This window comes from Lissotriton vulgaris, chromosome 12, assembly GCF_964263255.1.
Source record: "Lissotriton vulgaris chromosome 12, aLisVul1.2, whole genome shotgun sequence".
NCBI lineage: Eukaryota > Metazoa > Chordata > Amphibia > Caudata > Salamandridae > Lissotriton > Lissotriton vulgaris.
In genome coordinates this window covers 294,029,547-294,052,657 of record NC_141700.1, presented here as the reverse complement: position 1 = coordinate 294,052,657, position 23,111 = coordinate 294,029,547, and the positions used below count along the sequence as shown (strand labels likewise).

General features: G+C 47.0%; 1 protein-coding gene across 1 annotated transcript in view; it reads right to left on the bottom strand.

Moving 5' to 3' along the window:
- The window catches only part of LOC147673997 (polycystin-1-like protein 2), a 915,503-nt gene that overhangs the window by 679,916 nt on the left and 212,476 nt on the right, over positions 1-23,111 (bottom strand). The window contains exon 10 of the mRNA XM_086945086.1: positions 6,519-6,645. Coding sequence (XP_086801212.1) covers positions 6,519-6,645 — 127 coding nt within the window. The remainder of the gene's footprint in view (positions 1-6,518; positions 6,646-23,111) is intronic.

The following is a 23,111-nucleotide window of genomic DNA, read 5'->3' as shown; positions in this document are numbered from 1 at the left end:
CAAACTCATAACTTGCATCATTTTAATATACAGTCTACTGTTCTTTAGAAACAGCTCCCATTGCAATTTGTTAAACCCCCACTTTTACATTTCCACAGCAATGGTTCAGTATGTTGCGATTTTGGTTAAACATAATAGCAAAGGGCCTCATAGGGCATGATATTCCAGGTTCCCTATACCATGTGGCAAACATGGTCATCATATGTCAAATCATGTAAAATTACAGCGTGGTGTTACCACCCCCCCTTGCGTATTCTCGGTGGCATCTTATTTGACTTTGCCTGAAGTGCCAGTAATATTGTATACCAGTTTGTAGTGGGAGTCCCCTTCACTGTTTGTTGATATATGCGAGTCAGAATGTTAACTTCTGCGTCACACCATTTTATTAGCTGCTGAACCCATTTCATCACTACTGGTGCTGCACCGGCTTTCCAGTTCATCGCTATGTTCTGTTTTCCCAAGAGCAGCACGAGGTCCAAGAATTTGTTTGTGTGCTTAGCCTTTGCCAGTCTTGTAAATCTCCACAATAAACACCCCTCCACCGATAAGTGCATGGGCCTCCTCGAGAGGTCCGCCAAGAAGTCCAAAAGCATCCTCCAATAGGTTTGTATGTGTATACAGTCCCATACCATATGGAAGAAGTTGGGCTTGGTCGGCTGACATCTCTGACATATTGATGGGAGCCCAGGGTAGATCCTAGCCAGCCATGCTGGGGAAAGATATTTCCACTGGAACTAGTTAAGTTGTGTATACTTGGATCAAGGGCAGCTATTCACTCCTTTGGTGTATTCTAGAATCGAGCCCCACTCTTTGCCGGGGATTTTCCTATGTATCTTCTGTTCCCATTTCACTTTCAATGCAGTCATGGGTGTGTATTATGTTTTACCCCACGTGTCAGTAGAGTGGATAATACTGCATCATCACAGGCTCAGTTGCTTCCTTTCCCCAGGTGGCTTCCAGCACTGTATGTTTGGAACTGACCCTTGTAAAACCCGAGTTCCTTCATAAGTACAGTGAACGTAAGAAACTCACGTCCAATGTATATATACCCCAAATTGGTGATGTCAGTCCAATGGCAGACCTATATGGTGTGCTTTTCAGCTACCTTCACCGGTGTTGTCATCACCCATAGTAAGAGATCAGGGGAATATGGAGCCTTCATTCATGCCTTCTTTGTATAAAGGCTCCAACAGGTCTTTATCATCCAGAGTGCTCTAGTATATGGTACCATTGGCCTGGTGTTTAGGTATAGGGTCCTCACAAATTCCCTGCTGCCTATGAGGTGCACTATGTCCTACCTTTCCTGGTCCGAATCAACTGCCAGCCATTGTGCCATCCAAACCAGTTGTGCAGCCACATAGTACGTTTCTGAGTTGGGTACTTTCACACCACCCATAGGATTTTATGTCAAGTAGATCCTAGCCTCACTTTAGTAGGATCACAACAGTGGTTTCCCTTGTCAATTCTGGTAGCTTCCCCCACTGGAATGCACCTGTGTACATAACATGCAGTTGGGTAGCTAACTTTGGTCTGTAGGTGTAAAACTCAGAGGGGAACCGTCCACTCCTGGGGCTTTACCTCTCGCCAGCTGATCTTTAGCCAGCTCGATTTCTTGGACCTTAAAATCAGTATTTAGGACTATTGATCACATTGCCGTAAGCTGTGGCATTCTTATAGATGCAAACAAAATCAGCCAATGTGGGAAGGTGGGGGGGGGGCGGGTCCTATCCACCACATATATTGTTTTATAATAGTTCAGCAAAGCATCATTGATGTTCACCTGTGTGGTGATGATCGAAGCGTTGGACGTCCGTATGGCCCAATAGGTTTCTGCGGTGTATCTGACCGGAATAGCCACAGCAGGAGGTGGCCTGTCCGATCTCCTTCACCATGTCGGCAAGCAAGATAGTCTCTATAATGTACACATCAAAGTCTTTCTATCAGTTACCAGGGTCTTTCTGGCACCACAAGAAATTTGGATGCATATTCAATGATCATTGTCTTAAAGGTATCCCATTCTATATCTGTGTGCATGGCTGTGCCTTCATTGTTCTTAAAATAGTCATCTATTGTGTCTCCCAGAGCAGCTCTGAATGGGGGTTGGGTAGTGTCTCTGGCTGTAGGTGCCATGTTAGTACTGCCTCTCATTGGTGCCATGTTGTCATGGTTAAGAAGATAGGGTTGTGGCCCAAAACAGTGCAACATAGGTATTTAGTGTTGTAAACAGTGAGTATTAAGTCAGGGGATGGAGCTTTTGCACACCAGAATAACAGAAAAATTCACAAGTTTCATGATGGGAGTCCCTCCACAAACCCATGAGCCCCTAGTGTGCAGCCCACCTTCTGAAACCCTCTGTTAGTGGCCCAGTAGGACCCGATGACATGAGCGCCATTGATCGGTCTAAGTCACCATCCAGGACTTGATTATAGTGTCCTCCTCATAGCTTTTGTGTATCAATGTTTCTGTGTAGATGCGGGGACAAAGCATCAAGAAAGTGCAATTGTTTGACATTAGAGACATTTAGGCTTGCAAGGGAGATGGACCTCCCATCAAGAGTGGCCTCCACTAGTATATATCTGCCCTCTGGATCAATATATGCATGGAATATAGTAGTTGGGGGCAAACGTGAGACCCATAATAATACACCCCCTAGCACATACAGATTAACCAGTGTGAACAGTTGTTCGCTCCAACGTTTCAGCATGTAACAAAGCTCAGGGATTTTTCTTGTGTGTCTACTGTAAGAAGGGTACATGTATTCTGCATCTGCGGAGAAAGCAGAATACTTTGTGGCGTTTTGTCTGGGAACCTAGATCTCTAACGTTCATTTGATAGGAAGTTGTATCCGTCCATACATTAGAATACAGGGCATAAAGCAGCGGCACCATATATGCGTGAAGGAGGTGCGGGGGAAGACATTGAGAGCTTCCTGTGGGAAGTGTAATAGAAGGGTCTCATGGGAGTAAATGCAGTCAGGCCATGAGCAAGTATCCCCCCTCCCCTAATCAAGTGGGAACATACCTTGGCAAGTTGAACTATTAAAAACAAAAACAAAATAAACAGTTTGAACATAAACCTGAAATACTTGTGTAAGCGCTGGGGGCTGTAGGGGGCAAAGTCTAGAATGAATACAACTTAAATGTAGTTCTTCCCTACTGCCATTAGGAAAGGGTTATATTCCCAGGTCATCTGATTGATCATGCCTCAAGAATCAGGTGAGCCAGCATGACACTGTGTAGTAGGCGCAGAGATGTTAGATCAAGTCATGTGCAGTTCTGGGGTGACATGGGTGGTTCATCTAAGTTGCATTAAAGTCCCCCTCGGCGGTCCCCGGTTCACTGTTCCCCAGTGAAAATAAGGGCTACCTCCGAGCCCGGATGTTGTTTGCTTCTTCACTGCACATTCCCTCATGGGGGCCCGGGAGGTGGCCACTGGCATCTCCTCCTGTGTCTTTGTCCATGGGGCATCTCCAGGTTGGCCCTCCACGCATAAGATATATCATGTCCCTGGTCCTCCAGCCATGACCATACATCGAATGGGGTAAAAAAGTCCTTTTGTGTGCCATTATATGGAGCTTTGCAGAGTAGCTCAGTCCATAGGTGATACCCAGGTAGTTAAGCATGTGCTTAGGCCCTGAGAATCTGAGCCGCTTCTGTATCTTGGCAGTGTAATCAGGATAAAGGTGCATTTTGTGGCCTTTGAGTTCCCAGGGGCCATAGGAGCATGCCCTCTACAATATGTTGTCCCAGTCCTGATAGTTGAACAACCTGACCAGCTTTGGCCCATGGGAAGCCCCGGGGGCAGCTAACGGGAGGGTACCCTGTAGGCCCTTTCAATGGTGAAGAACTGCATTTTAGGAAGCACCACCATCAGCAGCTAATCCTCCACGAACAGTTCTGCCATTCTGGCAATTCCACCATCCTGATGTTATTGTTGTATGAACGACCCTCCGCATAGCTTTTATCTGTTGCTGTAGAACTGAAACCGTCCATCCTGAGGAGGTCCATGTCTATCGCTATGGTATCTATCTTTTGCTACAATGCCATTCGAAACTCCACAATACCTGGAAGGATGGCCCCTGTGTTGTCGTTCTTTGAGGTGCCCATGCATGCCTCTCTGTGCATGGGCTTAGGGGACCTGGGAGGTCCTTTTTGGCTTGCCACTGCAAATCTGCATAGTAGTCAGTTTGCCCATGTCGTGGGCTCCCTTGGGATAAGAGCATTTTCAAAGGACGTCCGGCAGTGTGTAACAGGAGTGATGATAGTCGTTCCATCAGGTGTCTTCCGTCCGCAGGGGCTCACATGGGCTCAGGCCAGCAGCAAAAGTTTCCAGGAGATTGTACAACCCATGGGTGCCTGCACCATCAGCAGCAAAGAGCCAAGGAGGGGCAACAGGTGTCACAGGGTCAATCCAGAACTGGTCCCTCACATTGGCCAAAGAGGCTCCTGTCGGTGACCCTGCTCCCACAGCGACCATGTCCTAAAATTTCCTGTACCTCTAATTAGCAACGTTCGACTCCCAGGAAGCGCCAGTACACAGGCTTGATCGCCACTGACTAACTGGCCCTAGCTGGCCCAGCACAGTCTGCTGCCTCCTTCTCCACCCATTTCCATCAGCAGCCTCCTGAGCTTCAGAGCAGGGGCCCAAGCAAGTGAGACCCAGGTCAGGCTCTTGGAGTGAGGGTAGGCGAGTCAGAAAATTCCATTCACTTCAAAGAACCTTTACAAAAGCTTCTCCCACCTTCCATAAGAAGGGCACCAGAATATTAAAATAGGACCTTCAGCCCCACTCTTCAATTCACTACTGGACCTGCGGAAGAACTCTCAGAGGGCTGCCTGCTGCTGTGACATGATGTGCACTCTGCAAGACTGCTGCTGCACCTGGAAGGACTGCTTTGCTGCCTGAAGCCTGCCTTGAACCCTCAGAGGCCAGTCCTGCTGTTGAGCCCTGCCTCTACACCTGCACCCAGGACTAACAGAAGTGGCTCCTAGAGCTTTTTTTCTCACTTCCTGTCCAGAGCAACATGGCCATAACAGGCTCCCACCATATTGAACTTGCAACTGGACCAAGCAAGCCTCAATGAGTACTGAACCCCAAAGAGGTGTCCCACTAGTCCTGGACCCTAGTTTGTGGTGGTAAAGGTGCCCTGGTGGTCAAGTCCCACATCTGAGGACTCAGACAAAATTTGTCCAAAAGATGTCCTGTGAAACAGGAGGAGACCAGGACCAGCCTGCTTGCCTATCCGCCCAAAGTGCATTGCTGGTCGGATTGAGTTTGTGGATTCTCACGCGACGTTCTTTCTCCGCAGCAGCAAATCCATCCCAGCGGTTCTTCGCCAAAAGGGTATCTAACCTCATGGAACTGTCTTCGACTACAGCCTTCCGCCTTGTCCCACTAGATTTTTTCGACTTCCATTTCAGAGACTAAGTCCAAATGTAAAAATCTTCACTATGATTTCGATCCAAGGCCATCTTACGATGAAGCTCCCTCCTTGGATACTTCCTGCAGCCTTGCCCCACTGAAGTTTACCTTCTCAGACATTTTTCCTAAAGAAGTTTTTTTAAGTTGAAAGATAACCGCTGACCAGGCCCAATCCACTTCTCTTTTCCTAACATCGCTCCATCGCGGTCGTCCTTATCTTCAACTTTGACTGGGTCCCACACTACTAGATGTATGCGGTTGGCACTTTGATCTTTTAGGAGCTATTTTGAACCTTAACATTTAAAAATGTTTAACTCCATTTCTACTGATTGGATTTTTGTCATTTTGATGTCAAACGATTTACTAAAATGTACTCTATTTTTCTTTACATTGGTTTAAGATTTTTCTTGGTTGTGTTTTCACTTTATTATTGTTTGTGTGCTGTATAAATACTTGAAACATTGCCTCTAAATTACGCCTGACTGTTTATTGTGACAAGCTACCCAGGGTTATGCTCAGGTTAATTTAGGGATTTTTTGTGATGCACCCTGCAAGGGATCGTGGCTGTTGCTTGACCAGGGCTCACACCCCAGTCAATTAACAACCCAATTTCTCACACATGTCCAGACATGGCACACTTATTTTTCTGAGTCAAATAGATCACAACCATTGCTCTATTTCCCGTAAAAGCATGCATATAGTTGTGTGCACAAATAGGCAGGGTATATCTAGCATCGTACATCTAGTTGACAAAGCAGTCTTTACATGTTAAGTAGGGTAAAGCTATCTTTAATACTATCTTGTTTTAAATTCTACTTCTCTAGTGTGCAATTTATTTTTTATTTTATCAGCTACATCTTGTACGAATTCAGTACATCCACCTACTTTTTGAAAATGTTATTGATTTCTTTTGATTGACAATAAATAGATGAGTTTGGGTATAAAAATTTCACTACAAATAAATACAAATCTCAAATGTGGTTGTTTAAGCCAGAATGTGAATTAAAGGTGACTACCACGGGCAAATGTAATTACATGAGGACTACTCACAAAGATCAGCAATTGGTGTGACAGAAACACAACACACAAATACCTACCACATGACCAGGTGAGGTTATAGTGCGTACTGTCAGGCCAGCGAAGGGTCACAGTGGTGAAAGGGTCAACATGTCGTCTTGGATCAATATGTATTCTGTGCCTTATTTTGGTGCCATCTTTTTGAGCCTGCGGAAGACAAATATCCACAAGAATTTGACCTTTTGATCTTGGAATACCACAGCCTTAATTCAAGTATAGCCCCACTTGACACCTTAAGAAAAAAACTAGCTCTTTGGCTAAGTGATCTCTCTTCATACATGTAATCAAAATGCCAAGTGTTGAAGGAGCAACAGTACATATTCTCTGTGTTGCTGATTACATGAAAAAGTTTACACCTTTTCCCATCCTTCACCCCTTAAAAACCTGGTTTGTGCTGCCTTGAATGGGTAAGGAGTGCAAACAGCGGAAAGAAAATGCAGGAGACAGGGCGGTGCCAGGGGTGATAAGGGCAAAGCTAGGGTTTCAGCACCTTCCTGTGGCTATCCCTTATTGGAATACTTCTACCACGTCCCATCCCAAGTATGTTCCTTAAACTCAAGTGACCTAAAGCCTGTGAGAAAATGTATCTCGCTGCACCCCAAGACAACCTTTTGTATAACATATACTACTAAACAACCATACACTCACACACACAACATACATATTCAAAAACACACTCAACTGGGCATTGCCCGAAGATGTCAAATTTGGAACATGGAAACTAAACCATATAACAATATTAACAAATACAGCACCTTTTTTGTCCTCCACCTAAACCTCTTCTCTATGACTACAAGTTTCAGCTCTCTCCAAGTCAAACCCGGAAACAGTGTCTTCATCCACTTTAAAAGTAAACCCAACCAAGATTTTAAAAAACGAAATAACTCTTAAATCCATATTCTTGCCACCAATTAAATATACAAATGGTGTTTTGTGATCTCACATGACACAAAACCATATGACAGATAATTAGATATGTCATATTGATGTAAATAGATCCATTTCTGTTAATTAAGAATACTAGAAAAAAAGCTGTATTCATATTTTTTTTATTCTTAAATACAATTTGGCATAAATAAAAAATGACCCAACTGACATTGTATGATTGGTTTCTGCTAACTTCAACAACATTTGTGTCTTTTTAGACTGATATTCAAATGTTTCTAAAATGGAAGTGGGTTAAGTCCATCTATGTGTTTGCGGTTCTTGAACTCATGTATCTGAACGACACCTCTAGTCATAAGTCCAGCCTCTTTCGGAAAATAATGCGTGCCATTAGACACCTTTATACAACATTCAACTAACTCAACTGACTATGACCTGCTTAGTTCTTTTTGTAAGACAAGAGATCATAGACTATATAAATTGAAGATCCCGGATCCTCCCTCAGTGTTGATGCCGGTAGCGGCCTCGTCCCATATATGCTCAATTCCTTTGCACTTGTTGAGTTAGAATTAATCTATACTTTGCGTGACTTCAATTTCTGCCCAAGAATTAACATTCTTGCTGAGGTCCTATCTGTTCCCACAAATCGTCTTTGCATTTATGCACGCGAAGCCGGAAATCAACTTAATTGCCATGAGTTCTCCATTCGGCAAAATAAAGATCTCAAATTACATTGGTCCAGCTCTTGGGCACAAGCTCACGCACTGATGTCCCACATTACTGTATGCGTTAGTAATCATCAAATCAAAATTAAACAAAAATGTGCATGGTTTTACCATTAAAAACATACAGGCTATGGGTGCCTCTACCAAATGGGATGCTCAGAAATAATGGCTGAAGGCTCTGATAGCTAATCTTCTCTTACCAGGGCAATTTTCTATTTCTGCGGAACACTTCTGATAGTTCATAGCATATTGGATGGTGAGAATTGGAGCATCATTTTTATTGTTAAATAATAGACGATAAAACCCATCGGAATAATCAGCATGCGAAAAAAACTGCTATAAGTCACAGAAACAAAATCTTTAGCAAAATATTCCCACTGGACTACCCAATTAGCGTCACTGGGACTGTATTAAGCATGTGTTGGCTTAAAATGTAAATGTAATTTGTACTTGTAAAGCGCACTAATACCCCAACTGGGGTGTTCTGGCGCTGTAACGCATACCGCTGTGGAACCCTTCCTGGCTTTTCCCTGTGAAATGCCCACTTCTGGGCACCCCCAAGGTGAAGCCAGGCATCCCAGCGCTTTTGGGGCCGTTGTCGAGATTAAGCAAGCTATTGCCCAGAGTTGCAGAGTGGGACCCATGATTAGAACAGGCACAGAGGCAAGAATGATCAGGCCCGAGTAAATTGAGCCCAAGAACAGCATTGAACCCTGGTCCCAGGCCAGACCTCTGCATTAGGGTCTGCCGCTCTGACCATTGAGCCAAACTTCTCCACAAACTGAACAGTTCATTTGTAGCTAGAGCAGGAGTCACACTGACTAGATTTTACGCCTTCTCTTGAGACAGTTTTAGCTCTCCTGCCAGAATATTTTATTTTTAAAGAATACTCTATAAAATACATACAAAGAGGGGCTTTTGGTCAGCAATCTTCATCCATTAGCCTGTAAAATTATCATTCACACTTTGCTTCCACCCATTACAGCATACATGAGGCAGAGGGTCAACGCACTTCAACCATTGACAACATACAAAGAGACTCTTTCAGTCCAGTACTGGTGGGACAATGTGAGCTCTCTCTTCCAAAAACCTTTTTTTCCCCTTTCAAACATAATTTTTGGGGTTTTGCAAGGATCTGGCAGTTCTCCAGGAACTGCTCCCGAACCACTGCGGCTGCTTGAAATGCGCTGCATTACCCATCTGCACTGTTAGCTGGGCCATCTTAAAGTTAAGCTTATCATTATAGTTAATTGTAAAGTACATCAAAAGGCATTCAGCGTGGGGTGCGTGTCTGTGCACATGATCAAGCAGGTATTTTTGAATGGAGTTATAAATACAGTATTTGAAGTGGAGGCCACCTGTCTGGGCACACTCGCACGCAGCCATTTTTTTATGTTTTTGCAATGCTATATAATTCTTTTTACCATTCAAGATGGTCAACGGTCTGCTTTTATGCACCGGCCATTTTTGCATTGATAAATAATTGTAGAACTCTCCAAAACATTCAAAGATGGCCACCAATGTGTGTACACACATGGGAGGCCATCTTTAAATGGTTTTGGTATTTGTTATTAACACACACAGCACTGCTAAAGCCAGTAGCTCCATGGTTTGCCATTAAAGACCAGGTCGATTGACTTTGCTAATGGTTGTTCAAACGTGCAGCTAACCAGGGGCTATTTTTCGTAAGTATTTTATTAAGAAGGGGGGCATAGTATAAAAAGTGAGAAGACAACTGTTAAAATCGAAATATACATTTGGAAATACAAATTGTAAAGGTTAACTTTAAGAGCAATCAAAATATGTAAGACTACAAAAACATTGAATAGTTAGCGATTTGCGTCATAATTCCTCAACTGCCATATAAACTGCTGATTTCAATAAAATAAACATTTTGCAGTACCATTACGACCGTTACAGGCAAGGCAGTTACTCACCATATACCTCACACCTTTCTCGTAATTTTGTGAGGGAAGAACAAAGGGGCATATTATCAAGGGGTTTATCTCCGCTTTTTTGGCTTTAAAAGCCAAGAAAGCGGAGATAAAATGATCTCCCTATTACCTAGCTGCCGCTAACACCAGTTAGCGACAGCTAGTAGGAGATAGCGACCATCTTGGGCCCCACTTTGCATGTCAGTGATATTTATCACTAATGAGATGCAAAGTGGGCGTGCCAAGATGTTAGAGACTGAAAACAGTCGCTAACATCGCTATCTCCTATTACCAACTTTTGGAGATATTCGCGCTAAGCGGGAATATCTCCAAAAGCTAACACCTGCCCTGAGCAGTTCTTAGCCATGTTATCCAATGGGAGGTGGATAACATGGCTAAGAGCATTAGCTCGCTAATGCATGAATATCGCTGACTTTTCAGCGATATTCATGCTTTGCGGCGATTTTTACCGCATTTGCGTTAAACCTTGGTAATACCAAGGTTTATTTGCGGTAAAAATCGCCGCAGCGCTGCGGTAAATTTTTGTCTCTAACCAAGCAATAGCGATAATTATCGCTATTGCTTGGTAATATGCCCCAAAGTTCACACCTATCTACAACTGTGAATTGTGAAAGAGTGCTTATGGGCAATTCAAATGTACATTAGGAGAGAATAAAGATGGCAATGAAAATAAATAACAGGTTAATAGCAATTATCCTTAATTATCATTAATGTATCCATTTAGGCAAGAGTAAAGCAGATTTTCAAATCACATTATTTAGGCAGTTAATTCTGGAAACACTATGAGGCCGATTTCGATGGGCAGAATTGCTTCCGCCCGACACCAACTCCGTCCTAGGACCGACCGACCTCTGCTCGGAAGTCCTGACCCCCTCATTAGGATGCGATTGTGCGGTCGCATTCTTGCATTTCCCTATTGGAGCATACATTATAGCCGTAAACCGGCAGTAATACATGGTCCCATAGAGAAATGGGAAGTGCTGTTCATCACTGCACCCCGTGGCAGGGACTTCAAGGTGCCTGCCAGGGGTTGCAGGGATCAACAGGGGTGCCCCTCGGCCCTCAACTGGAGGCAGCGCACCCAAGGGGGCCCTGCTGGAGGCCCCCAAACACACTTTCGGACAAGGTTTCAATGTCGGACAACCCGGCATGGAAACCATGCCGGAAACTGTGCATCTTAATCCCAAGGGAGGAAAGGTCCTCTGGGATTACGAGCCGGTTCTGACTGGTCGACAGGCTCCTTGAGCCTGTCGGAAGCCAGCCGGAATGACCAGCTTGTTTAGTTTCTGACCACCAGCATTGTAAGGCGGCAGTGGGAATGTAAACCAAGCAGCCATTATGATGCGGCCAGGAAGGCTCCGTCCGTTAGTCAAAGCCTTTCCGGGCTGCATCGTAATTGGCCCCTTGATATACTAAAACATTCAAGCCGATCAGTCTGCCCAAAAGAAGATGTAATTATTTATTTGTATCCATTATAATGAATGACTTATAAAAAAGAAATTAAATGAATTACTGTTGCCCGAAGCCACCCTGTGGCCATCAGGAGGGCGGGCTCGTAGTCCCAGAGGGCTTCCCCCGACCCCCCATCTCTGGTACCCCTCCTCCCCGGGCAGGAGGTGCCCGGCGGGAGGGTGGGCGGGCCAGTGACGCGCGTCCGGGGCAGCAAGCATGGCGAGGGGTATATAACTTCCCTTTGCCATTTTACTAGCCTCTTTGCCACTCCGGTCGCCGCGCGTCGGGTCACGGGACACTCTTTTCTGGACTTTGAGGTGAGTGGCCCTCGGACTGTTCCCCCCCTCTGCCAACTCCCTCCTTTCGGAGGTCGAGCCGGGCTAGGCGGCCCGCATAGCATCGGGCCGCTGTGGAGGAGGGGGTGCAGAGTCGGCCTTGACCCCTTCCAGACGATCTCGTGGCCACGGGGTTAGGGAGGGCATGCCTCGCTGGCCTGGTGGAGTGCGGGGCTCCTGCTACCGCTCACTTCTCGCGGGGGCACATGGGGGGGAGTGCCAGGTGTTCCCCGGCCCACTGCACAGGTTTCTGCCCGGGCCTCGGGTCCTGCCTCACCCCCGGGGGCCGGCGCCTCTTTCGCCCCTGTCCAACCTTTGTGCAGGACGCCCGCATGGGCACAGGTTGATGGCTTTGGGGATACTCCTTGTCTGCCACCGGTCCACGACTTGTTTTGGGTCTACGTGCCGGGTGGAACTCGTGTGCTGTGGGGTGTTCACGTCAGGCACTCCAGCACCCTCGTGAGCTCTTGGGGCTCATTGTGTGCCACGGTACAACAGTTGTAGTCTTCTCTCCCATTTTGCTGCGCCAGCCCCCCTCCCTGCCTAGCCATGCGGGAGGGGACTGGGGGCAGGGATTGAGAGCGGGGCGCTCGCCGTGTGGTAGCGGCGCGGCCTGGCCACCGCGTGCGGCCATGTACCATGCGCGCGTGGAACCAAGCCTGTCCCTGGGGTGCGATCCCGTCGGTGGCGCGGCTTCCAGGCGGCTTTCAGGCGCACCGCGTGTAGGTGATTCGTCACCCCCCCACCTCACCCTTTCTGCAGTTTGCGGCAGGCGGTGAGGGCCACATGGGATGTACAGTAGGTAAAATCGGATCACAGAGGGGCTAGCTGGCTCTCTGGGGACTCCAACACGGTTTCGGAACCGGGTAAGCATTCTCTTGAGTGGCACGCTGCACGTTAGGTGTCAACCGCGGATCTATGACAGAATTTCGACAGACAGAATTTCGACCTACACAAATATCGGCGTAATTATATCGATAGCAAAAATATCGACGCCCTATGTACAACATGGTAAGTACCAAAATATCGAAAAATTAATATCGATGTTAAAAATATCGTTGTTAAATATATCGATTTTTTTTAAATTTAAAATAACATTAAAAAACTGTAAATAATACTTATTAATTACTTAAACATATTTAAATATATGTAATAATTGTTAAAAAAATAATAATACATATTTAATAAAAAAATAAAATGATAAATCATATATAATATATAATTACTTAACAATAATTACTATTCCCACTCCAGTGGGTGCAACAGTAGGGAAAACTGACCCTGAACACTAAAAATACCCCTTTACCCAAAAACCTAAAACTGACCCTGAACCCTAAAAATACCCCTTTACCCATAAACTGAAAACTGACCCTGAACCCTAAAAATACCCCTTTACCAAAGAACTGAAAACTGACCCTGAACCCTAAAAATACCCCTTTACCAAAGAACTGAAAACTGACCCTGAACCCAAAAAATACCCCTTTACCCAAAAACTGAAAACTGACCCTGAACCCTAAAAATACCCCTTTACCCAAAAACTGAAAACTGACCCTGAACCTTAAAAATACCCCTTTACCCAAAAACTGAAAACTGACCCTGAACCCTAAAAATACCCCTTTACCAAAGAACTGAAAACTGACCCTGAACCCTAAAAATACCCCTTTACCCAAAAACTGAAAACTGACCCTGAACCCTAAAAATACCCCTTTACCCAAAAACTGAAAACTGACCCTGCACCCTAAAAATACCCCTTTACCCAAAAACTGAAAACTGACCCTGAACCCTAAAAATACCCCTTTACCCAAAAACTGAAAACTGACCTTGAACCCTAAAAATACCCCTTTACCCAAGAACTGAAAACTGACCCTGAACCCTAAAAATACCCCTTTACACAAAAACTGAAAACTGACCCTGAACCCTAAAAATACCCCTTTACCCAAAAACTGAAAACTGACCCTGAACCCTAAAAATACCCCTTTACCCAAAATTAATTAATATTACAAATAAATTACTTCCCACCCTATTCCCCTATAAACCCACAACCCGCTCCAGTAGTAAAACATATAATTTAGTTAAAAATATACATAAATTATCAATTAATTAATCAATTAATCAATTAAAATAAATCATTGCCAATTAATATTTAATTGCAAAATAAATTAATCATTGAAAAATAATTATTTAAGTACAAATAAATTACTTCCCACCCTATTCCCCTATAAACCCACAACCCGCTGTGGTAGTAAAACATATAATTTAGTTAAAAATATACATAAATTATCAATTAATTAATCAATTAATCAATTAAAATAAATCATTGCCAATTAATATTTAATTGCAAAATAAATTAATCATTGAAAAATAATTATTTAATTACAAATAAATTACTTCCCACCCTATTCCCCTATAAACCCACAACCCGCTGTGGTAGTAAAACATATTATTTACTTTTATATATTTTTAAATTATAAAAACATATTAAACACATATTATAACAATTAATTTAAATACTTAACTAATATTTCTAACACATATTAGTAAATCGAAATTACTTACATCGATATATATGCTATCGATATTAGTAATTTCGATATTACTTACCTTAGGGTCGATATTCTGGCCATCGATATTCTGGACATCGATATTCTGTCCCATCGATATTAGCAACTCGATATAAGTGTAGGTCGAAATTAAGAACTCGATATTTTGACTGTTTACCGTCAACCGCCACTGAACGCAGGTTCATCAGAACTAATCAGAACAGGAAGCAAAAACATAGTCAAGCGGTTCCCAAAATGCAAATAGATTTCAGAACTAAGGATACTTGCATTTAATGCTTATTATGACTGCTGTATTTGTAAGTGGGTTTAGTTACCGGCCAGAGGGGCAAATCTTGAATCTGGGGAACCGGGTTTGAGTCTGGGGGGAGGCTCGAACATCCGGTGTTCCTGGGCAAATCATGTATTTCACTTTGCCAAAATATGAACGTGTCCGTCATGAATGCAACTGTGCCCATCGAAAGCGCCCTGATGCCCGGGTCTTGTTTACGCAATAAAAACGATAGCGTTACTGATGGTTCCAACCGTGGGAGCTTTTATATTATTGTACATTCTTCCCATTGCCAACCTCACTTCTAGACTTTGGAGCAGCCCTAGTGTAACTGGTCGCTATGAACAATATATGTTTGAAACACAAACAAGGTGAGAGGTCATAGCGGGGCGAACAAAGCGGTTGCCTTTGGGCCGGATGACTCAGGCTCGTGCCCCGGCGTAGGCATCCTAGAAAATGTACGCTGGCATTATTGAATTTTACAATGTTTCTTTTCTCCTTGGGCACGTGGTAGTAATGTCGTGTAAAAGGGGTGGGAAGCACGAAGTTCTGACCTGCGGCACCGCACGATTACAGCCCATGGTTATGGGTCAGTCGGTTAGCAAGTAAGGTGGCAACTGAGGAAGGGGTGTTTGTCAGTAATAGTGTTCAACACTGATATGGGATATGGCATGGACTTGTAGTTTATTAGGCAGACATTGCATTCCGTTGGAAATTGTTGGTGATGCACAAGGGCAGTGCACCATTCCTTTAGCTATCGTGTTCATGCTACGGTAAAACTGGGATGATTCCCTTTGGCTATTTAACTTGAATGAGTTCTGTGTAGCGAGGCTGACACTAGGCAGTGTGCATTGTCGTCAAAGTGCGACACCCTGGGTCTTGCGGGCCCCTGGGCGGCCTAGGGTTTATCAGGCCTAGTCATTAAATCTTCTCATACACACATTTGCTTTTCAGACAGATTCTTGCCCGCATCGTCTGGCCGTGCACCATCCTCTCGCCTTCCGCTCGCCCCCCCCCCCCCCGCAACCAGGACCTATCCGCCTGAGGTATGTATGGCGAGCTCAGGGTTATCTGAGGTTGGCAGGAAGGGTTTGTGTGCGGTTTACATGGCAGCGGTGGTACATAAGGGGTGTCGATGAAGGGTGCGGGGATGGTCGAAGCATCTGAATCTAGCTAACACTACCATCCAGTCACATGATCTGGGTTTTTTCCATCGCTGTTTTCTTGCTCTTTACTGCTCTCAGGCAGCTGTTATATGCTCAGGCTGGCGTCCGCTGTGGTTCAGAAGTGTGGGTTTGTGTGGCAGTGTAACCCCAAGGTTTCATGGTCTCCGGCCTCCAGGGGACATTACTCACGCATTCCTTTGCCTTGCAGACCGATTCGTGCCCGCATCGTTCCTCATCACGCTTGCTGCTCGCACCCTTACCCCTCCTGGGCCACCAGGAACTATTCTCAGAGGTATGTATCATGTGCCCTGTGTTACAGGCGGCTAGCTGGATGGGTTGGTGTGGGGCGTACAGACCGGCAATGCTACCAATAGGCGGTTGTGGATAGGGTTAGGGTTGGTCGGAGCATCTGAATTATTCTACACCGCAACCATGTCATATGATCTGGGTTTTATACTCGCTGTTCTTTTCCCTGCCATGTCCTTTGACCTTTCTGGTCTCCCCCCAGTTCAGCAAGTGCTGGCTGGGTCTACGTTGCATTTTGGGGCGTCTGCGGCCACACACCGGTCCTTGGTTAGCTCACAGTCACTTTCTTTTGCAGGGAAAGAGCCCAAGTTTGGAATGAACAGCCAGGGATCCCCCCCGCTCTTCTCCCAGACATTTCAAGTCGACGACTCCGGGCTAGGACCGTCACAGGATGCGCAGCTGAAAGCAGTTTTGGAGTTGATGAAGACTAATGGGGTTGCTTGGGCAAGTGAACTTTTGAATGCCAACAATCCCAGGGTTTCCGGGGTCGGCCCATCGCCTCCAGCACCTGAACAGGAGATAATTGAGGAGACTGGGCCCACCAGGTCCAAGAGACTAAAGAAGCCTACAGTGAAGGATTTTCCCACGGACCCGATCCCCAAAAGCCATGCGCCCGAGCCGACCAGGAACGTAATTGTGCAAGCGCCCGCTTCCCCTCCGGAAGCAGGCAGGGCACGCCAAATCCCGCCGGCAGTCACTCCTCCTGCGGACTTTGCCACACTGGAGGATCTGGGTAAGCTCACGAACACCCTTACTGATTTTATGTCAGAGGTCAGAGCGGGCCTACGGGCGTCCACCCTGCCGGTAGGAGCAGCTGCGGGGTCGCCTGGGGCTGGGTCGGTGGCACCAGCGCCAGCCCCCTTGGCCTCAGTCGACGCATTGGTGACACAAGTTTGGGGGGCTCTCGGACCAGGGAGGGGCATGCACCAGCAGCGCTTCGAGCATTACCCCCTCTGCAGTCGCAGCACCGGCGGCTATTAGCGCCCAGTCAGATTGTGTGCTAACCCCGCCCCCTGCCTCAGCTCTGACCCTTGCCCCCCCAGCCACCTCGGCATTGCCCGCGCACCCTGTTGCGCTCGCTTCCCCCCTAAGCCCAATACCCCCCGCCCCGGCGGCACTAATGACCATGGCACCCTTGCTGTCGGGCAAATGCTTCCTGGCTTGGCAGGTGCCGCTGGCTGCCAAGGAGGGCATCTGGCGTACGGAGTTCATTGACATTTTCTCGCTCCTCATGCTGGGGGCGGAGGGGGTGGACATTAGGAAAATGGGGGGCAAGGAGGAGGATAAGAACGTTTGCTTTCAGGCATGGCCGGAAAAATCGATCAAGAACTGGAGACAGGCCTTTTCTATTTTAGCGGCAGTCATTACTGAACGTTTCCCCGAGCAGACTCAGGGACTTTTCCAGTATGCGAGTGTCATAACTGAGGAGGCGGAATCGACCGCAGGAATGGGTTGGTACAGATATGACTGAGTTCAGAAAGACAATGGCTGTTTGTCCTGAGTTAGACTGGGACCAAATGGAAGTGAGGCTCTGGATGCAGCACATGGGTAAAGGTAGGACAGATGCGGGGGCAAGGGTAGCTCACAGGAGAGGAAGGTGGAGGCAAGCAAGGGTCAGAATTCAGAGAGAAAAGGGCAATTCAGGCGGTCCTTTCGAGGGGGGCGTGGTGTAGGGAGTTCTCACAGACAGGCATACAAGAGGGTAATTATCATTAAGCTATATGCAAATGATTTGAGTTGGGCACGCGCTACGATAGCAGGTTCATTACAAAAGTGTGTTTTATGTTTTTTCAGTTGTGAAGACTAATCTGTCCATATGCAGTGGCTTTAATATACATGACGCCCTGATGAAATTGCCAAAAATTCGATTGGCAATGAAACATGTCGGCAAGTAAAGTAGTATTGGTTGGATAGTTGATAACCACAACTACTTTCTTCTTTTTTAACCCCATACCCAACACAAGATACAGAATAAAATTGCATATCTGTGTTGGTGTGTGTGTTTTTACATGTTGTTTGACACTTTATTGGTCACCTCTTTGTCTGTTTTCACTGCATCTTTTCACAAAACTCTTCTCTTTGAGTTTCTGGACACTTTTCTTTTCGAGCTCGATGGTGCCAATGATGAGAACAGGGCTATCCTGGTGAGTACCTGCCAGGGTCCCGTTGGTGGTGCGCCCGTGAGGTGCCATCTTGCTCCCACACACTTTTTTTCGTTTTTGCACATCACAATTTGACACTAAAGTGTGTGTGTTATGTGTTGTCCCACAACTGATTTGTATTTATTGGGAACCAGGCGATTGTTTAAAGGAGGCACAATCCTAGGACATACCAACTACCCCATTAATTAATAGATGGGGAGGAAGGTTTGCAAAGATAATGCAACAAATGGTATACCCCAAACAAAGATAAATTTATAAGTGCCTATAAAGTCTAGGTCTTTTTTGTACAAGTTGCATTTTGAGTGGAGGGCGACCTATGACTAGCTTTACCCTCTAAGCTCCTGTTGTTTTGAATACAAGAAGGGTTCCTCAGCAACCTGCAGGTTGTTCAACGGAGGAAACTGCACGTGGGGTAAGGCCTGCAGATTTGCACACTCCTGCAGCAAATGCAGTGGTGCCCACCCCGCTTCGGCATGCGACAAGCGCGATTCAGCAGCAGGCCCCACCAGTAAAGACAAGTAACATCCCTTCCATTGTCTGGCCACTCCTATCCCGTCCTTCCTCGCCTCCCCTACCTCCTTCGCTCCTTCCCGCCCAGGCCACCGCCTTGCATGCAGCGGCCCCAGCTGTTGAAGTTCCCCTCCAATCCAAAGGTCCGTCCCCCATTATCATACACAACCTTTTGCCCCTACTGAGGTGCTATCCCAATGGGAAGGACAGGGCCATCCTGGCAGAAGGCTTTCGCGAAGGCTTCAAGATACCTTACCTGGGTCCTATGGTCAGCAGGGATTCGGAGAACTTGAAGTCAGTTAGAGACCTCCCGGAAGTGGTGGGTGAGAAGATACGAAATGAACTGCCTTTGGGGGAAAGTAGTTGGTCCGTTCCAAACCCCTCCCCTCCCGGACTTTGTGGTATCCCCGCTGGGTGTGGTGCCCAAAAAGGAGCCGGGGTCCTTTAGACTGATTCATAACCTCTCCTTCCCCGAAGGCAATTCAGTGAATGCTTGGTTAGATAAGGGTGCTTGCTCTGTTTCTTACTGTTCGTTAGACATGGCCATTGATCTGGTTAGGAGAGCAGGGAAAGGGGCATGGCTGGCGAAGGCAGACATAGAGGCAGCTTTCAGACTTTTGCCGGTACACCCTGAGAGCCAGCACCTCTTGGGCTTCAAGTGGAGAGGGGAATTCTTCTTCGACAAATGCATGCCTATGGGCTACGCAGTCTCGTGCGCCTTCTTCGAGGCTTTCAGCTCTTTCCTGCAATGGGCACTCTCTGTGAAATATGGCATCACAGCAGTGTCCCACTACCTTGATGATTTTCTATTCATTGGAAGGGAGGGTACGCAGGAATGCAGTGAGGGATTGCAATGCTTCACGGACCTGGCTAGACACCTGGGAGTGCCTTTGGCACCTGGCAAGACTGAGGGCCCGGCACAGGTTCTCACATTTCTGGGCATCGAGTTAGACACGGTTAAGGGCGTGTCGAGACGCCCTGCTGGACATCCAGGTTCTGCTAGGAAAGGACAAAGCGCCTCTGGGGGTCATCCTGAGCCTCCTGGGCAAGCTTAATTTCGCGGCTAGGGTCATCCCAGTGGGCCGAGTGTTTGCTAGAAGATTAGCCAGGGCCACTGCCAAGGTGTTAAAGCGCCATCATTTTAGAAAGACTTGGTAATGTGGGCAGAATTCTTGTCTGATTTCAATGGGACGGTTATCTGGAGGTCCCCGTGGGTAGACAGCCCTGAAATCAGCATGTTTACGGACGCATCAGGAAGGGAGGGATTTGATGCAATCCTGGGCGAACTCTGGTGCGCACAGGAGTGGCCCAACGCGTGGCGCAAGCGCGGCATTACTTCCAACATCACAGTCCTTGAACTCTTCCCCATTGTCATAGCTCTTCACCTCTAGCCTGGCCCCCTGTCGGATAGAAAGGTCCTTTTTTGGTCAGACAACATGGCAGTCGTCCAGGCCATCAACGGGCAAACAGCCAGCTGCCCTTTGGTCCTTTGCCTGCTGAGGGAGCTAGCCAGTAGGACCCTGCGCTGCAACATTGAATTTAGGGCTAGGCACATTGCGGGGGTCAAGAATGTAGCAGCTGACGCTCTTTCTCGTTTCTAGTGGGACCGTTTCCGGGTGGCATGCCCGCGGGCGAGAGCAGAGATGACCCCCTTCCCTCCTGCACTTTGGCGCATCTCGGAGTGGAGCAGGAGTTAAGAGCTTTGGGGGAGAGGTCTCTGGCCCCAGGTACGAGAAAGCGCTATGGGAGTCACCTGGCACATTTCCACAATGCTGTTGAGGAGATGGGCCTGGCAGCCTTGACTCTTGAGGACAGAGTGCAAGCCTTTGTTGTTTGGGCTAAGAAGCAGGGAAAATCTCATTCCTGGGTCTGCGGCCACCTGGCGGCTATCAGCCATGATGCTAGATTGAGAGGGGCTAGGGATCCTGCTAAGTCTTTTGTGATAACGGCAGCGCTGAGGGGCTGGGCTAGGGACGAACCGAGGGTTCCAGACAATAGGTCACCCATTGACTTTCCCACGTTACAATCCATGCTAGATGTTCTGCAGGCAGTAGCAGACTCGCAGTTTGAGGCGTCCCTGTTTGTGGCGGCCTTCTGCCTAGCCTTTTTTAGAGCCTTCCGAAGCAGCGAATTATTGTCACGCTCATGGACCGACAACTCTGGGGACGCCCTAGGGGTGGCAGATGTTAGCATAGACAAGGGTCTGTCCATCACACTCAGGCGGTCTAAGACTGACCAAGCTGGTAAAGGGGCTGTTATTGTGCTGGCCCCTCTCGGGGACCATAGATGTTGTCCGGTATCAGTCCTTCAGGCCTATCTCGCCCAGCGTCCAGTGGCACAGGGTTACCTCCTGATACATGCAGATCTAAGCCCACTCACTAAGTATCAAATGGACAAAATCATGTTAGCATGCCTCGGCAGAGCTGGACTGTTGGGTCAGGGGAAGAAGTTTTCCAGCCTCTCTTTCAGAATAGGGGCAGCGACTGCGGCCTTCAAGGCAGACATGCAGCCGGCATGTGTTCAGAAAGTGGGACGCTGGGAGTCACGGTGCTACAAGCGGTACATCCGCCCATGAGTGGCCTGCTGTGCCCCAACCCTGTTCAATTCAGTGTAAATATTGGTGTGCAATGTTTTAGTGTGTTTTGCTAACAATAAGTCAATAATATAGAGTAATCAATTGTGTGTACATCTGTTAAATTCAATAAATATAAAGGAGTGATTTGTGTCTTTTCTTTTGACAGGGTCAAGAGTGTGGGTCTTGAGGCATTCCACCGTCTCCAGTTTGGGTCGGTGGGCAGCGATCAGGAACTGGACACAGGGCTTCACGGACACGGAGTGTGTTTGGTTGGGTTTCCCTGGCATGTGCTGGAACAGCCTGTTGCATAGAGTAAAGGAAGTGCTATCTGCAGTAGGGCCTCCGCCTCAACACTTGGTTCATACACTTAGGGGGTAATGACCTAACAAACATAGGGAGGTCTGCGCTATTGCAGAAGATGAAAACTGACCTATGGGTTATCTGCAGTATAGTGGGATAGTGCGAGGTCTGGTGGTCAGAAATTGTGCCGTGCAGGGTGTGGCGGGGCGCCAAGTCTGGTGAAGCAATAGATAAATCTAGGAGAAGAATCAATAGCGCTATGAGAAGATTCACCCAACAGAGGGGTATGGCTTTCATCAGGCATGAAATGATTCAGGACAAGATCAAGGGTTATTTTGAGGCGGATGGGGTCCACCTCACACCGGTTGGCTTGGACTTGTTTCTCCTGGACTTGAAAGAGGCGCTTCAGAGCAAAGGTTGCAGGTAATATAGGAGCAAGTGGTGGGGGGCCCGGGTGGCAGCGGGCCGCTGCCCGAGCTTTGGCGGAGTTACAGGGCGATCCGTAAGCAGAGAGGTGCAGCACTGTACTTCAGCGGGCACATAGGGGTGCCAGAGCCTAACCTGGAACCTCATGGGAGATCCAGGAACCCGAATCGGCGCCCCAGTAGTCCTTCGGGCGGTTGTGTGCCTGTGCAACCGGGGGTTTGCCTAGATACGCCTCGCAAGGGGCGTGAGTAGAGTTATTACCATAATCGCGCAGCAGATGGGTGGTTCGCCACCGTGCCCATTGGCTCATCAGGCGGGCGGGTGGCGAGAATGCGGCCTGCCCTTAGATCGCCTGTAAGATAACCCACCGTGATTACATGATGTTGTATGTAATAAACCGGCAGCAACTTTTCCCAATCTAACACTGGTGTCTGTGTGTTATTTGCAGGATGTTGGGTATGTTATGGGGCAGGGGTTATTGTTGACCTGATGTGACTATGTCATATAAAGTAGCACCCACTGATGAATACATTTATTGGCAGCAGAATTGTAAAAATAATGTCAAATATATATTGTGTCTCTGCCCTAGAAATTAGCACTATGTGCTGCATGATTTCACGGCCTGTGTATCATTATTTCCAATTCAGCAAAAACGGGGGTTTGCCTAGATACGCCCCGCAAGGGGCGTGAGTAGAGTTATTACCTTAATCGCACAGCAGATGGGTGGTTCGCCACCGTGCCCATTGGCTCATCAGGCGGGCGGGTGGCGAGAATGCGGCCTGCCCTTAGATCGCCTGTAAGATAACCCACCGTGATTACATGATGTTGTATGTAATAAACCGGCAGCAACTTTTCCCAATCTAACACTGGTGTCTGTGTGTTATTTGCAGGATGTTGGGTATGTTATGGGGCAGGGGTTATTGTTGACCTGATGTGACTATGTCATATAAAGTAGCACCCACTGATGAATACATTTATTGGCAGCAG